Source organism: Cucurbita pepo, chromosome LG14 (genome assembly GCF_002806865.2).
Source record: "Cucurbita pepo subsp. pepo cultivar mu-cu-16 chromosome LG14, ASM280686v2, whole genome shotgun sequence".
Lineage (NCBI taxonomy): Eukaryota > Viridiplantae > Streptophyta > Magnoliopsida > Cucurbitales > Cucurbitaceae > Cucurbita > Cucurbita pepo.
The window spans coordinates 6,184,982-6,198,971 of NC_036651.1; the positions used below are offsets into that span (position 1 = coordinate 6,184,982).

The 13,990-nt window shown below is 35.6% G+C and overlaps 3 protein-coding genes across 7 annotated transcripts; 2 read left to right on the plus strand and 1 right to left on the minus strand.

Annotated features, from left to right (window-relative positions):
* Positions 1–1,229: 1,229 nt before the first annotated feature.
* On the plus strand, positions 1,230–5,056 carry LOC111810771 (poly(A)-specific ribonuclease PARN). Of its 2 annotated transcripts, XM_023697550.1 has the most exons (7): positions 1,230–1,649; positions 1,795–1,925; positions 2,121–2,449; positions 2,918–3,031; positions 3,360–3,486; positions 3,569–3,836; positions 4,143–5,056. In XM_023697550.1, the coding sequence occupies exons 1-7, from the start codon at positions 1,276–1,278 to the stop codon at positions 4,930–4,932; spliced, it is 2,133 nt and encodes a 710-aa protein (XP_023553318.1). In that variant the 5' UTR covers positions 1,230–1,275; the 3' UTR covers positions 4,933–5,056. The 2 variants fall into 2 exon arrangements, with proteins under 2 accessions (XP_023553318.1, XP_023553320.1); XM_023697552.1 differs by lacking the exon at positions 1,230–1,649 and having other exon boundaries at positions 2,140–2,449.
* Positions 5,057–5,113: 57 nt separating this feature from the next.
* On the minus strand, positions 5,114–7,553 carry LOC111810779 (probable L-type lectin-domain containing receptor kinase S.7). Its single transcript, XM_023697560.1, has one exon. The coding sequence runs from the start codon at positions 7,256–7,258 to the stop codon at positions 5,249–5,251; it is 2,010 nt and encodes a 669-aa protein (XP_023553328.1). The 5' UTR covers positions 7,259–7,553; the 3' UTR covers positions 5,114–5,248.
* A 2,593-nt stretch (positions 7,554–10,146) lies between these two features.
* Positions 10,147–13,439, plus strand: LOC111810809 (nicotinamide/nicotinic acid mononucleotide adenylyltransferase-like). Of its 4 annotated transcripts, XM_023697609.1 has the most exons (10): positions 10,148–10,420; positions 10,810–10,957; positions 11,034–11,107; positions 11,284–11,369; positions 12,115–12,198; positions 12,290–12,374; positions 12,577–12,656; positions 12,746–12,847; positions 12,939–12,997; positions 13,083–13,439. In XM_023697609.1, exons 2-10 carry the CDS (start codon positions 10,830–10,832, stop codon positions 13,177–13,179), a joined length of 795 nt encoding a protein of 264 aa, XP_023553377.1. In that variant the 5' UTR covers positions 10,148–10,420; positions 10,810–10,829; the 3' UTR covers positions 13,180–13,439. The 4 variants fall into 4 exon arrangements, with proteins under 4 accessions (XP_023553379.1, XP_023553377.1, XP_023553378.1 ...); XM_023697611.1 differs by lacking the exon at positions 12,290–12,374 and having other exon boundaries at positions 10,147–10,420; positions 12,588–12,656; XM_023697610.1 differs by lacking the exon at positions 10,148–10,420 and having other exon boundaries at positions 10,610–10,957.
* The last annotated feature ends 551 nt before the right edge of the window (positions 13,440–13,990 follow it).

The window sequence follows — 13,990 nt, forward strand, 5'->3', positions numbered from 1 at the left end:
TTAAGAAAAGTTAAAAGATATTAATAAAACTCTTTTTTTACGAGTATTTTTTAAATATTATTAAAAAATAAATATATTTTGACCATAATATTTTTTAGACATTTTTATTTTAAGTTTTTTTTTTTTTTAAGTTAAAAAATAATTATTAAAAAATATGTAAAATTATATTTTTATTAATTTAACCATGATTAATTAAGTCATTGGTTCAATCTCATATCTCATAATGGTCGAACATTTTTTTTTAAGTAAGCATATACATTTAAGCCTATATTAGTAAACCAAAAAGTATATATTAATTACCGTTGAGTTATGATTGACGGTAATAGTCAAACTTAAATAATAATAATAATAATAATCATGAATATTATAATTAAAAAATTGTGTACCATACATTTTAGTTTAATCAATTTAATTATTATTAATAATTATAGTTATAGTCTCAAAATAATAGGTTAATTATTTTTATTATTATTATTTTTTTTTTATATTTAGTTATATGAATAAATTATAAGACCAATAGTCAAAGTCGAGTTAGACTATTCGCTGTGAAACCAAACTTTGTTAGAGTCGACTTAAGTTTCGGCTATCTTGAGAAAGTAGAGAAATGTCAAATTAAGCTTATCAAGGTTAGTGGACCGACCGTTGGAATGTTAGCTAAAGACTTTGTTTGATAAATAGTTTAATGCATGAATATTATGTGCTTATTGTTTAAAATTACGTGCTATTAGATTGAATGATTATGTATATTTTAAAATATGAAAATCTCGTGCATGTTGTATGGTCATGTAGTCATGAGTTCACTTCAATAGTTATATATGTTGGACGATGGAAGTCCCACATCGGCTAATTTAGGGAATGATCATGAATTTATAAGTGAGGAATACTAAGTCCATTGGTATGAGAGGCATTTTGGGGAAACCCAAAGCAAAACCATGAGAGCTTATGCTTAAAGTGGACAATATCATACCATTGTGGAGAGTCGTGTTCGTCTAACAGTATATTGTATGGATACATATTCTCACGATACTACATAATAATTTAACGTAGAAATTACCATATTTATCTAAGGTTAAAATTTAATATTTAGGGTAAAAATTGATATACAGGTCAAAATGGAAATTTGCTCCAAAAACAGGGGTAAAAAGAAAGAGAATGTTCGACACGTCGTTTTTCAATTGTAGCCTATAGGCTGAAACGACAATTCGGCATTGGCCCTATTTCCTCGTTTCTTTACCCTTAAACCTCTGAGATGGAAATTCCCCGTAAGACTCAGCGATGAATCTGTCTCGCCCTCTTTGGGCTCCCACGCGGCTGCTTTGCTTCACCAGAACTGCAACGTACTCCTCCGCCGCTGTTTCTTCTCCGGCCACCGCCTCAAACTCCAGTTTTCCCCTCAAGAATGTGACCAAGTCGAACTTCGAAGCTGTGCTCTCGGAGCTTCGGAGCCATGTCCGAGCTGCGGACTTCGTTGCCATCGACCTTGAAATGACCGGCATCACTAGCGCGCCTTGGCGCGAATCGTTCGAGTTTGATCGCTTTGATGTTCGCTACCTCAAGGTCAAGGACTCTGCTGAGAAGTTCGCTGTTGTTCAATTCGGCGTCTGCCCGTTCCGTTGGGACTCTGCCAAGAACTCATTCGTCGCTCATCCGTAATTTCTTTTCTTCTTCGTTTGATTTGGATTTCATTTGGTTACTACGAAATTTCGTGCGAACCAGACAGTATAGCCAGCTTACAGTGATGGAGAAATGGTTTCTTTTGTGGAATTTGACATTGTCTCGTTGTTTGAGTTGCAGGCATAACTTTTTTGTTTTCCCGCGCCATGAAATCCAAGTCGATGGCCCTTCTTCCGAGTTCCTCTGCCAGACAACCTCCATCGAATTCTTGGCTAAATACCAGTTTGATTTCAACGCTTGTATACATGAAGGTAGTTTTGTTTTCATGTTTCTCCTTCAATTTATGGACATAAAATTTACCTTCAGGATACAGAGACTGCGTCGAATTCATTTTATACGGTTATTCAGTCAGATTGACAAGCATAATTGTAAACTTGTAGTCATTTCATCGATTGACTCTTTTGGTCCTCTCGGATATTGAGAATTTGAATTGTAATTAATCTCAGGAATATCTTATTTGTCCAGAGCACATGAAGATGCGGCACGCAAACGCCTGAATTTTGCACATGGGGATGAAACGTTAGATGCATCTTCTAATGTGACTAATATTCGGGATCCGAAGAGGATCGGCATTGCTGATGTATTATTCAAGGAAAGAATGAAAAACAGATTACATGAATGGCGGGACAGATTACTATCTGAAAGAAACATGGAGTGTCAAGGCCAGGAAGGCTCAAATGATTACCAACGACAATTTGAAACCATTTTCTTCAAGATGCGCCCTGCTCTTACTTTGAGCGATTTCACCTCTCATCAGACAAAACTGATTCAGCTGGTGAGATAGAATTTTCCCCCTCATTAATGGAGGTTTATACATTCAGATGGTGATAGAGTTGTTCTTTCATATATCTTTCACGTCATGATAAATTTGCATTTGCATATTTTATATAAATTTTAAACTTTAATGCACAAGTTTGTATGCTTGCTTAATATGGAGCATGAAACATAATGGGAATTAGAGTACAGGGAAATGTTATTTTACTGTTCTAAGAAGATGCGATTTTTTGAAGTTGCTAGAGGCTTTTTACTTGTTTCTTTTGTTTGTTCTGTGAAGAAACTATCTGTGACATAAAAATAATTTTCCGATGCAATATTTGGCTACTTTCTCATCAAATCCGTCTATGCTTGGCTGCGTGTTAGTTAATTTAACGGTCTGAATATTAATCATGCTATGTCATTTGTTTGGGATAACTTGATCTTATTTCATTTGAAGTGTTGATCATGTGGAGGTGAACACATGCAGGTCATTAAGAAGCATTTTGAAGATCTTTGTTTCGTTGTCGTGGATGATGGCGATGCCAATCTACAACAATTAGTCGTGTACGTGGATTCTAGAGACGATAAAGAGCTGCTCATGGTTAGACACTTTCCTTTTGTGCAAACTAGCAACTGTAAAAGTTGAAATGAAGACAAATATCTTGACTTCGTTACTTTTATTTCGAACTTTTCAATTTACGTTTAAATCTGTGCTTATTAGATGTTTTAGTTCGTAAAACTAAGCGCTGAAAGTGGTAATCTTTCTGAAATTCGTTGTGAAAATCTATATGTTGTTGTGTATTGGATCAGCAGTAATGGAAAACAGTACATGAGGCCTTAGTCTTGCTTGTCACACTTCATGCTTTTAAAAAGCATTTAAAAAGTTACAGCCCCTAATAGCTTATAATGAATTGTCATAATTAATGCAGCAAGAGGTAAACAGCGATCAGCGGGAAGCAGCTGAAATGAAGATCCAATCAGCAATTGGGTTTCGTCATGTTATCGATCTCCTTTCATCGGAAAAGAAGTTGATTATCGGTCATAATTGCTTCCTTGGTAAGACATTCAACCTTAGTTTCATAAGCAATAATTAAATAACAATTCTATTTTCAGCTGACACAACTGTTTTCTGTACCAGATATTGCCCACATACACAAAAAGTTTATAGGTTCTCTTCCGTCAACTGCTGAAGAATTTGTCTCTTCTATTGGAAAACACTTTCCATTCATCATGGACACCAAAATTCTATTGAACGGAAATGGCATTCTTCAGCAGCGGATGAAGAAGTCCAGCACATCTCTATCCTCTGCATTTGCCTTATTATGCCCGCATATTGCCTTTAGCTCTCAGAGCAATCCTGCCTTCAGCTCTGGTGTGCAAGTGGAGGTTCAAGTAGATGATCTAAGGTACGTTTTCCTCGGCATATTTGGACGGCTAGTATTTTCTATATCGTACGCTGAATATAAGTTTCTACTCGTTATCCAAATTTTCTATATCGAGTGCTACCAATAGAAAACTCATGGGTGAAATTTTTGAATTTCTTATCATTTTTGTATAAATATAAGTGCACGTGTGTGTCGATTTAGCATTGATGTTTGTTCACTGGTGTTGTATTCTTGATCCTGGCATTATGTAGGATTTGAAGGTACTTAAGTGATTAAAATTAATTAAAATCTAACTGCATCTATGTTTTTATTTCAATCTCTATGCAGTTCCTCCAACTGGAATTCTGGAGATAAGCATGAAGCTGGGTACGATGCTTTTATGACAGGATGTGTATTTGCACAAGCGTGCAATCTTATGGGAATTGATTTTGTACTTCCTTCTGAAAATTTGGCTGACAATGAGAAATTGCAGAAGCACATAAACCATCTGTATTTGAGTTGGGCGAGTGGAGATATTATCGATCTGAGCACCGGTAATCGAACGACCGAGCCTTTGAGGTCTAATAGATCTAAAAAGCATCAAGCAAAAATATCGTTCGAGAACATTGTTCTAATATGGGGATTTCCTGCCAACCTTAATGCAAGGAAAATCAAAGAGTGCATCTCTAAAGTGTTCGGCCTGGCAAATATCGTTAGTGTCTACCATATAGATGAAAGTGCTGTGTTTGTGCAGTTTGCAAAGCCAGAAATGGTTTCCGAATTTCTCGACCTAAAGAAAAACTTGGAGCGGCACGATGATCCAATATCAGTTTTGCATCCTCTCACTGAGCTTTTTGGAGCTAAAAGTACTCACGCTGCAGGCTATGAAGCATACAAGGAAATTTGCAGCTCTCCCATGTTTAAAGTCTTGTTTGCTGATCAGGCAGAGGCAGTTGGGATTAATCAGAAGACGACGTCGATAAAACCCGAGTCAGTAAAGAGCCAGATGCACGAAGCTGCCAACAACAATTTAACTGCTGATATGTTGAATGAAACTACTGAAGTACAGGGAATGGAAGTGGGAGCAAATGATCTTAGAAACACTAACTACCATATTTTACGATCTTCTTCGATGTAAACTCACTCCGAACACCGAAAATGTACTATATATTTCTGTTTTTTGCAAATTGGTATTGTGCATTCCATATTTATGGAGAATGCTGCAACAGTTATGAGTTAAGGAAATGAAAGCCTAAGTTATGGCAGTGGAGAATTGGGTTCTTTATATGTGGGGTGTAGTTAAGCAGAAACCATGGACAGAGTTCAAATAGATTGTATTGAACTCCCCTTCAGTTTCTAGACACTTGAGAAGTACATGATGGCATTACCAGTGTGATGGTTATAAAAGAATGAATCTTAACGATCAGGGTGCAAGAAAAACACAGAAGTTACTTTCAGTCTATTTGGATAGTGGTTGCCTTCGCAGATTCCCACTCTCCTCCTCCTTCCTCTACTATAATGTCATCCACGGTCAGTGAAAAGCCACAAGAAAAGGTAAGACTAGGCTTCAGTTTTGGCACGAACACCGGCTCCGTCTCGTTGTTGAGAATCTGTAGGACCTTCCTCATCGAAGGCCTCACCGAGCTATCCGGGTTTGCACAGCTCAATCCAACAAGTAGCAGTTTCCTCATTTCTTCTTCCTTGAACTCGCCATTCAACCTTTTATCGGCTGCTTCGATGATCTTTCCCTGAGAATGTAATCCCCAAACCCAATCTACCAGATTGACCATCTTTTGAGTACCTGCTTCTCTTTCGATCGGCCTCCTCCCACAGGCCACTTCAAGCATAACCACACCGTAGCTGAAGACATCGGTTTTCTCAGTCGCTTTCCCGTATTGTAGATACTCAGGTGCGAGGTATCCCATTGTTCCTGCGGTTAGAGTTGAAACCGGGCTCTTGTCGTGATCCATGAGCTTTGCCAATCCAAAATCGCCCAGTCTGGCATTGAAGTTCGCATCCAGCAGTACATTACCAGTCTTTATATCTCTGTGAATCACCTGCTGCTCACATTCCTGATGTAGATATGTCAGCACAGAGGCTAATCCAACAGCAATGTTGTATCTGTGAGACCAGTTTAACAAGCTAGCTTCTACAGATTCCTGGTAAAGCAGCTTATCAAGGCTCCCATTCAGCATAAAGTCGTAAACGAGAAGCAGTTCACCTTTCTCGACGCACCAACCTTGGAGCTGAACTAAATTTTTGTGCCTCAACCGAGCTATGATCGTCAACTCGGCCAGAAACTCGGTCTTTCCTTCGTGGGAATGCTTCGATCTTTTAACGGCCGAAATGCCTCCTGATGAGGTGCAAAAAGCCTTATAGACAGTCCCAAAAGCCCCATTGCCAATGATCCTACTGGAGTGAAATCCTTTTGTGGCTCTCTTTAGTTCTCTGTAACTAAACTCCCTAGGACCTGTCAAAAGCTCTGCCTTGAAGCTCTTCTGAGTCCTAATCTTCCTCCATTTCCTAAGTGAAAAGAAACCAAACACAGCAATCACAGCACAAAAGAAGGCCGGTCCGGCGATCCCGAGACCCAGCCCGAGCTTACTGTGATGACCATTTCCAGAATCAGATATAGAAATATTAGGAGAATCAATCACAGAGCTATCAGAAACATTATGAGGCTTAAATCGACGTCGAGCAGGAACAAACCCAGAAGTATGAAAGCTCCAACTCTCAATCAAATAAAGATCAGTACTCCCTTCAGTCGAACCCGAAAACCCGACATACATAACCTCCTTAAGATAGCTCGAAAGATCGACGCTAACGTCGAGAAGCGCCTCGGAAGGCTTCAAACTAGAATTACTCAAGAAAACCCTCAACCTACACTCCTCGTTCTTGTACTCAATCCAAGCCGTAATGGACTCCCCACTCTTGAGATTGAGCTCTTGAGAAGCAGGATCGGCCGTCTTGATTGAAACCAAGCTTTCAATATCGAAGCCAACATGGTGATCATTAGGATCATTGAAGACAGAATCAAGCCGAGTGTCAAATTCAACCGCGACAAACTTGTTAACCAAACGGGAGGAATTGACGAGGCCCAAATACCCACCGGGACTACCGAGGGTCCGATTATCAGGGGAGAGGAAAAAGGAAAGACCGTCGCCGGAGAAAGTGGGGTTAGTATTAGTGATAGAGAAAGAGAATCTTGTGGAGAAAGAGGCAGTAATGTTGGTATCGGCGTCGTATAATCCGATGGGTTGATTGTAAATTACAGCGCCGGCGCTGGAGGAAGGGACTCCGAGCTCCTTGGTGAGGCCGATAACGCCGTCGCGGAAGTGGGAATCGCCGAGGAGAGTGAGGTTTCTGATGTTGAAAGAATTGAAATCGAAGCCGATACTCTGTGTTCTTGGCGGAGTGAAGAGGAGGAGGAAAAGGGCGACGGCGAGGAGATTTCTTGGGGTCATTGGGGCGGAGAATGGGTGAGTTAAGGATCTGGAGATGGGTTTTCAAGAACTGAGAGGATTGGATTGATGATGATGATGATGATGATGGTCGATGTTCTTGAGTCAAAGAAAATGGAGTTTAAACGGTAAGAAATGGGGCTGTGTGGGGCATGGGGTTTGAAAATAATGGAAACAAACAGGGGATCCCAACGGTAATGATAAATGAGTGTGGAAAACGACGACGTTTACGTCAAAGTAGTGATACGATAATGTTTTTTAATTTTTAAATTGCCTTTTTGTCAGTAAAAGATATTCTGATTCCACGAATATATTAAAAATTAAGAAGAAATATAATAAATGAAAAGGAAAGAGAAGAAAGGGAATCAGAAAAATGTAGCCAGGGTATTTTAGTATTTTCACTTGGATTAATTAATTTAAAAATTAGAAAAATCGCCCAAAAACAAAAGAAATTAAAAATTAAGGGAAAAAAAAAGAAGCAAATAAATGGGCATTTTAGTATTTTCACTTGGATTAATTAAATTAAAAACTAGAAAAATCGCCCAAAAACAAAAGAAATTAAAAATTAAGGGAAACAAAAGAAGGGGGCATTTTAGTATTTTCACTTGGATTAATTAAATTAAAAACTAGAAAAATCGCCCAAAAACAAAAGAAATTAAAAATTAAGGGGAAAAAAAGAAGGGGGCATTTTAGTATTTTCACTTGGATTAATTAAATTAAAAACTAGAAAAATCGCCCAAAAACAAAAGAAATTAAAAATTAAGGGAAACAAAAGAAGGGGGCATTTTAGTATTTTCACTTGGATTAATTAAATTAAAAACTAGAAAAATCGCCCAAAAACAAAAGAAATTAAAAATTAAGGGGAAAAAAAAAAGAAGCAAATAAATGGGCATTTTAGTATTTTTCACTTGGATTAATTAAATTAAAAATTAGAAAAATCGCCCAAAAATAATTCTTTTTTCAAGTTTGTAGTGTCGGATTTGTAGTTAAAAGCTCTTCAATTTTGATGAAGAAATCAAAATGAATCGTGGACGAAGGAGAAAGAACGAGATTAAGTATATAATGAAAAAAAAAAGTACAGCAGGAGCGGAGAAGAAGAATTCAATAGAGATATGATTAAGTATTATTATATCTTGTACATGTTGTATGGATGTGCACGGCTGCAGAATAAAGGACCACATAGAATCGGCAAACAAACACAAAGGCTAGGTTCACGATCAACGATAGTGAATGAACAGAACGAAAAGACCTAATTGGACTTAAAGGGTTTGTTTGCAAATATAATTTTTTGTGGGGGCAAAAGAGGAATAATAGAGAAATTTAGGTGCAAAAACAAAATGCAAAATCCCAGTTTTACAATTATATAACCGTTCTGAAGCAAAAAATGATGGAATATATATAATTATATATAATTATATTAATTATTAATAAATAATTTCCACGTTTTTATCTTTAGTAAAATTTTCGAAAAATAATAATTTTATATATGTAATTTTAAGCTGAGTTTAAATGAAATTAAATAAAAATAATTATAAATCACTTCCCTTATTGTTAGGAATATAAATTGATTTTGTTTTATTATTTCATATTATAAAATTATACTTTACTTTTTTTATTTTATTTGGCCAAAAAATAAAAATTATACTCGACTCTCCAAATTAAGTATTTTAATTATATATTATTAATGGTTCTTCTCTAAATAGCTCAGATTGGCCTCAAACTTGATGATAGACTTATCAATGAAACGGAGTACTTTGATGATCAAGATCAAAAGTAAAAAAAACTTGTTTCTAAACTCGTGATTCGTATCACTTCACAACAGGTTTGATCAATACCACTTCAATGACTCTAGCATACAAGTTTTTAAAAAAAAATCTTAACTCTCTAAAAAAAAATAGAAATAGTATTCTTTTTAATTCTAAAATGTGATGTCTCTCGTTAAAGAAAAAAAAAGCTTTATATAGTCTTTACAACCTTAACCTACTTACACGTAACTCCTCAATTAAATTGTCAGAAATAGCCCTAACCTCCATATTAAAATGACTAGTTAATTGTGAAATAGGGTAACCTAGGTGAGTTACAATATAACCTTAACTCTTCCATTAAAAACTAGTTGAAATATGACAAATAAATATTTAAATTATAATTAAATAGTGCAATGAATGAAATGTGCTTATTAGTCCGAACTAATTCTATAAATTTATGAGTACATTAAATGCAACTTAAATACCTTTAATGCAATCTCTTTCTTGAAGCTCAAGTTTGTACAACATATAAGCGAGGTCTCCAACGTCTTCTAGATTTTCTTTGATGAGCTCACCATAGCGTAAATAAGTGTACAATGTTTGTTGTAGCTTATTGGCTCTCGTCTTTATAATTGGACCTTGAGATATGGAAATTCCTTAGTCGTGGTTCATATCAATCAACCTTTGACTTAATGATGGGCTTAGATCGGACTTTGACTTGTTGATTGTCTTGGATTGGTCTTATGATTTATTGATTTTTTTTTATTAGTTGTTGATCAACTTAGGTCAACCTCTGATTTGTAGGTCTTAGATCAACATCGAACTTATAGATCGATTTAGATGGGCGTCTAGAGGTTTAGATCGAAAATAAAGGATGACGTGTTGAATTCGTAAGAGGTCAGATGAAATTGAGCTTATTTGATACCGAGTCCATCACCACATGATACAATCTAATTTGACTATTATATGTCATCAAATACACACGACACGACACGACATAATCTAGTTGTATTAATTCTTGTCACCAACGGGACATGGTGTAAAGGTCTCGAATGCTCGTGTAGAGATTAGTAATTTATTTTATACATATAAATGATATTATATTTTAAATTTAAATAATTTAATAATAACATTGGATTAGTTTATGTCACCAAAATGACGTTGGTTTTTAGGTTTATCCAATTTTGTCCAGCAACTACAGCATCGATGGCTCTCTGCGTTCCTTGAGCAGCGTTTGTCGCCGGCCTTCGTTCAGTCACCGTCGGTGAACGGAAGTTGTCGTCCTTCCGCCACAGTCGCCGTGATCCCTATCTGAAATTTCTCTGGAAGAACTGATCATCTGACGTATTTGCTAAATCAAGCATCTGGAACAATAGCAAAGATCTAAAGAAACTTCTGGGTTTTGTTTCTGATATATCAGGTAATCTCACTTACGAGGCGCTTTAAAATGATATATTCAATTGAATTTTATGTTATTGTAATGGGAAATTGTTGGCTGGTTTGAACTGAGTTTATTGTCGTTACAGTCACCGATTGTTGTTTTTTTTTTTTTTTTTTTTTTTTTTTTTTTTTTTTTTTTTTTTTTTTTTTTTTTTTNTTTTTTTTATGGATTTCTTGTTACTGTCATTGATTGTTGTTTGCTATTGTTCTTGTGATTTGAAAATTATTTTCGGTTATTAATTGTTGGAGCCCTAAATCGAGTGGGTTGCTGAGGTAATTGACCTAATAGAGTGGGTTGCTGAGGAAATTGGCTGTAAATTCAGTTCTTGTGTTAACTCCCCCACAATTATATCTTCTCATTGTCTTTAGCTTCATCTTAAGAAATTCCAATGGCGGAAAATATTTCTTCACATGATCAAAGATCAGACATAATAAGTTCTATGGAGATCCCTTTGCCGGTTGATAAGTTAGCGTTGGAATTGGTTGGCCATGGCTCCTCCTCTGGCTCCTCGATCAAGTTAGTTCTTCATTACAGTTTCTTCATTTGTAGGTGAATTTTCTGTTTTAACTCAAACATTCTGTTCTAAATCTAGGCCTAAAACGTTCGTGGTTCTTGTAGCTACTGGAAGCTTCAATCCTCCTACTTATATGCATTTACGCATGTTTGGTGAGTTGCTAATAATTTCCTTCATATAGTTGCTTGAGAATTTGGAAAAGGTCAATGAATTTCATTGCTGGAGTATCAGGAATATCTCAATGAAACAACGAATTTTATGATAGACATAACAATATGACATCTGAATTTCATATTTGTTCAAACTTAGATTTTCATTTTGTGCACAGAAATGGCAAAGGATGCACTGGAATCAGAGGGCCTTTGTGTTATTGGAGGCTATATGTCTCCAGTTAACGATGCATACAAGAAAAGGGTAAGGTATGCAACTTTATTGACATTTTGAAACCTTCTGTAGCTAAAATGATACATAAAATTCATGATGCAATTACAAGAATGAGGGATAAGGAATGAACCTAAGCTCAATATCAATTGAGATTAGAAAGGAGTTAATCGATTCGCATAAATAAAGAAAGGGAGCAAGTTTGGAAATGTTCGTAGTTTATGCTTTCTTTTATTAATCATTATTTCCTTCGGTTTCTTTTTTATGAAAATATCATACAAGAGGCTCCTAACGTTATTATCTGACACGTACTTCAAACAAAATCTCGAACACCCCACTCTAGACAAAAAGACACTTCCACTAAATGAAAAACAAAAAACAGTATATCCAATTTGTTTTTTTGATCGTAGTGTTCTAAGAAAGTATGCCCTTTGGGGCACTTTGCTTCATTATCAAGTACCCTTTGAGGTGCATGCCTGCGCAAAAACGTGCTCCGCATGTTTTTCATTAGTGTGCTTCATGGAAAATACGTTCATCTTTTTTATCCGTCTTGGAATGAGATAGACAATAGAAAAGGATGTTAGAGAGGGCTGAAAGAAATCCACTCCTTTAGAAATATGGACTTCCTTTCATCTCTGGAACTTGCAAAAGTTTTAGATGGTTGAGTGGTTTTGATCACATATGAAGTGATAGTTATATATGATAATTGGCTCACACTTGCTATTTCTTAAGTTTTGTTGCATGGCCTAACAGAGAAGAGCTTCTGATAATTATTTAGGGCCTCATTTCTTCGGAACATCGAATAAAGCTCTGCGAACTAGCATGCCGAAGTTCAGAATACATCATGGTCGATCCATGGGAGGTATTTCTCTTCTTTTCCCTCTTGGTGTGCCATCACTCGATTACTTCATCGTTCTTATGTCGGATAGTTTGGAATTTTACCTCTGATTTAGGCCAGTCAAAATAGCTACCAACGCACGTTAACTGTTCTGTCTCGAATCAAGACATCACTGTGTGCCAGTGGATTGGTACCCAAAGGTAAGGTTTTTCTTGGGACGATGACACTACTGGTTAACTCCGGTTGGTTTAAAGGTTTCATCAAAGATTCAATCTCCTGCCTCCACTTATCCGAAAACGTTGAAAGAATGCATTCTACGTATCAAACCTACCCCGAGTATAATTGCATTATATGTTTCAAAAGGTTACTAGAATAATGATCATGTTTCTCTGATTTTGTAAGAATCCCTGAAGGTGATGCTTGCTTGTGGTTCTGATTTGCTTGAATCTTTTGCAACACCTGGAGTCTGGATACCTGATCAAGTATGCATATTATTCATAATTCATGTAGCTATGGCAATCACTCTAATTTGATTCAACCTTGTGACACTGCTTTTCATGTCCCTTCATAGGTTAAAACCATATGCCGAGATTACGGTCTCATTTGCGTTAGTCGAGAAGAACAAGATATCGAGAAAATCATATCGGATAATGAAATTCTGTACGAGAACAGGGTAAGCAATGCAATGCTGTCACAAGACAATATGACTCCTTTTGTGAATTCTTTTGCAAGTTCTAATACTGAAAAAAAATCCTTTTGTACAGAGCAATATCAAAATTGTAGATCAAATTATACCCAACATAATAAGCTCCACCAGATTAAGGTAAGCTGAAACAGACGGAGGGTAAAGTTGGAAACGTTAAATTTTTTCGGTATTAGTTCGTATAATCATATCTCTCCATTTACAGGGATTGCATTTCAAAAGGACTGTCAATCAAATATCTTACTCCTGATGAAGTTATCGAGTATATAAGAGAGCAACATTTGTACTTGAATCCTCGATGATGCTTTATGTTCGGTCGGATGAATAGAGGATCAATCGACTTGGATTTTCATGAGCGTTGGTGGGTCTTGGAGTGTCTGTCAATGGCTCAGGTGCGTACTCGGGTCTACGTCATATTAGTTTTAAAAACATTCTTACTTTAAATCGGCCATAAGTTAGATTTTGAGTTATTTTTGTTTATCGAGTACAAAAATGTAAAAGCGGGTATTCGAATGATAAGACTTTTTGATCAATACATGCTTACATTAGTCGCAGATGAAAACATTTATGAACATAGCTTTGAAAATACAAATTACTATACCTTTAATTTTAGCCCTATTTTCAAGGTAGAAATATAACAACTTTGACCCGTTATTCGATTAATAAAAAATTTAATTTTATGTTTAATAAATGAATTAATATTTAAAACGATTTAAAAATTATTAGACCGTTTTTAAAATTCGATTATATTATTTTATATCATGGTTTGAAATTTATATATATAGATAATACCATTATTATTATTATTATTATTATTATTATTATTATTATTATAAATACCTTTAAAAATAAGTATTGGCAATGANATTGTAATTTCATTAACTATAAGTATTTATTTAAATAATAGAATAAAATTTAAAAAAAAAATAAATAAATAAATAAAGCTAAATTTGGGAGGTTGGCCAATACCATAATTATGTGTTATAAAGTGCATCAAATCTTAGTTAATAAATTCTTCACTCTCTTTCCTTTTATGTAATCTCAAGAAAAAGAGAGAATTTTCAAAATATTTCACACATTCATCCCTTTTTTTTATTCTCAATTAATATATAT

What these genes read in the sequence shown, in the direction of transcription:
- LOC111810771 (XM_023697550.1), top strand. Translation starts at nt 1,276, where the DNA reads ATGAATCTGTCTCGCCCTCTTTGGGCTCCCACGCGGCTGCTTTGCTTC. An exon ending in CAACGCTTGTATACATGAAG is followed by an intron (nt 1,926 to 2,120) that starts GTAGTTTTGTTT and finishes AATTAATCTCAG; the next exon opens with GAATATCTTATTTGTCCAGA. An exon ending in GTTCAAGTAGATGATCTAAG is followed by an intron (nt 3,837 to 4,142) that starts GTACGTTTTCCT and finishes ATCTCTATGCAG; the next exon opens with TTCCTCCAACTGGAATTCTG.
- LOC111810779 (XM_023697560.1), bottom strand. Translation starts at nt 7,258, where the DNA reads ATGACCCCAAGAAATCTCCTCGCCGTCGCCCTTTTCCTCCTCCTCTTC.
- LOC111810809 (XM_023697609.1), top strand. Translation starts at nt 10,830, where the DNA reads ATGGCGGAAAATATTTCTTCACATGATCAAAGATCAGACATAATAAGT. An exon ending in ACGATGCATACAAGAAAAGG is followed by an intron (nt 11,370 to 12,114) that starts GTAAGGTATGCA and finishes ATAATTATTTAG; the next exon opens with GGCCTCATTTCTTCGGAACA. An exon ending in TCATGGTCGATCCATGGGAG is followed by an intron (nt 12,199 to 12,289) that starts GTATTTCTCTTC and finishes CCTCTGATTTAG; the next exon opens with GCCAGTCAAAATAGCTACCA.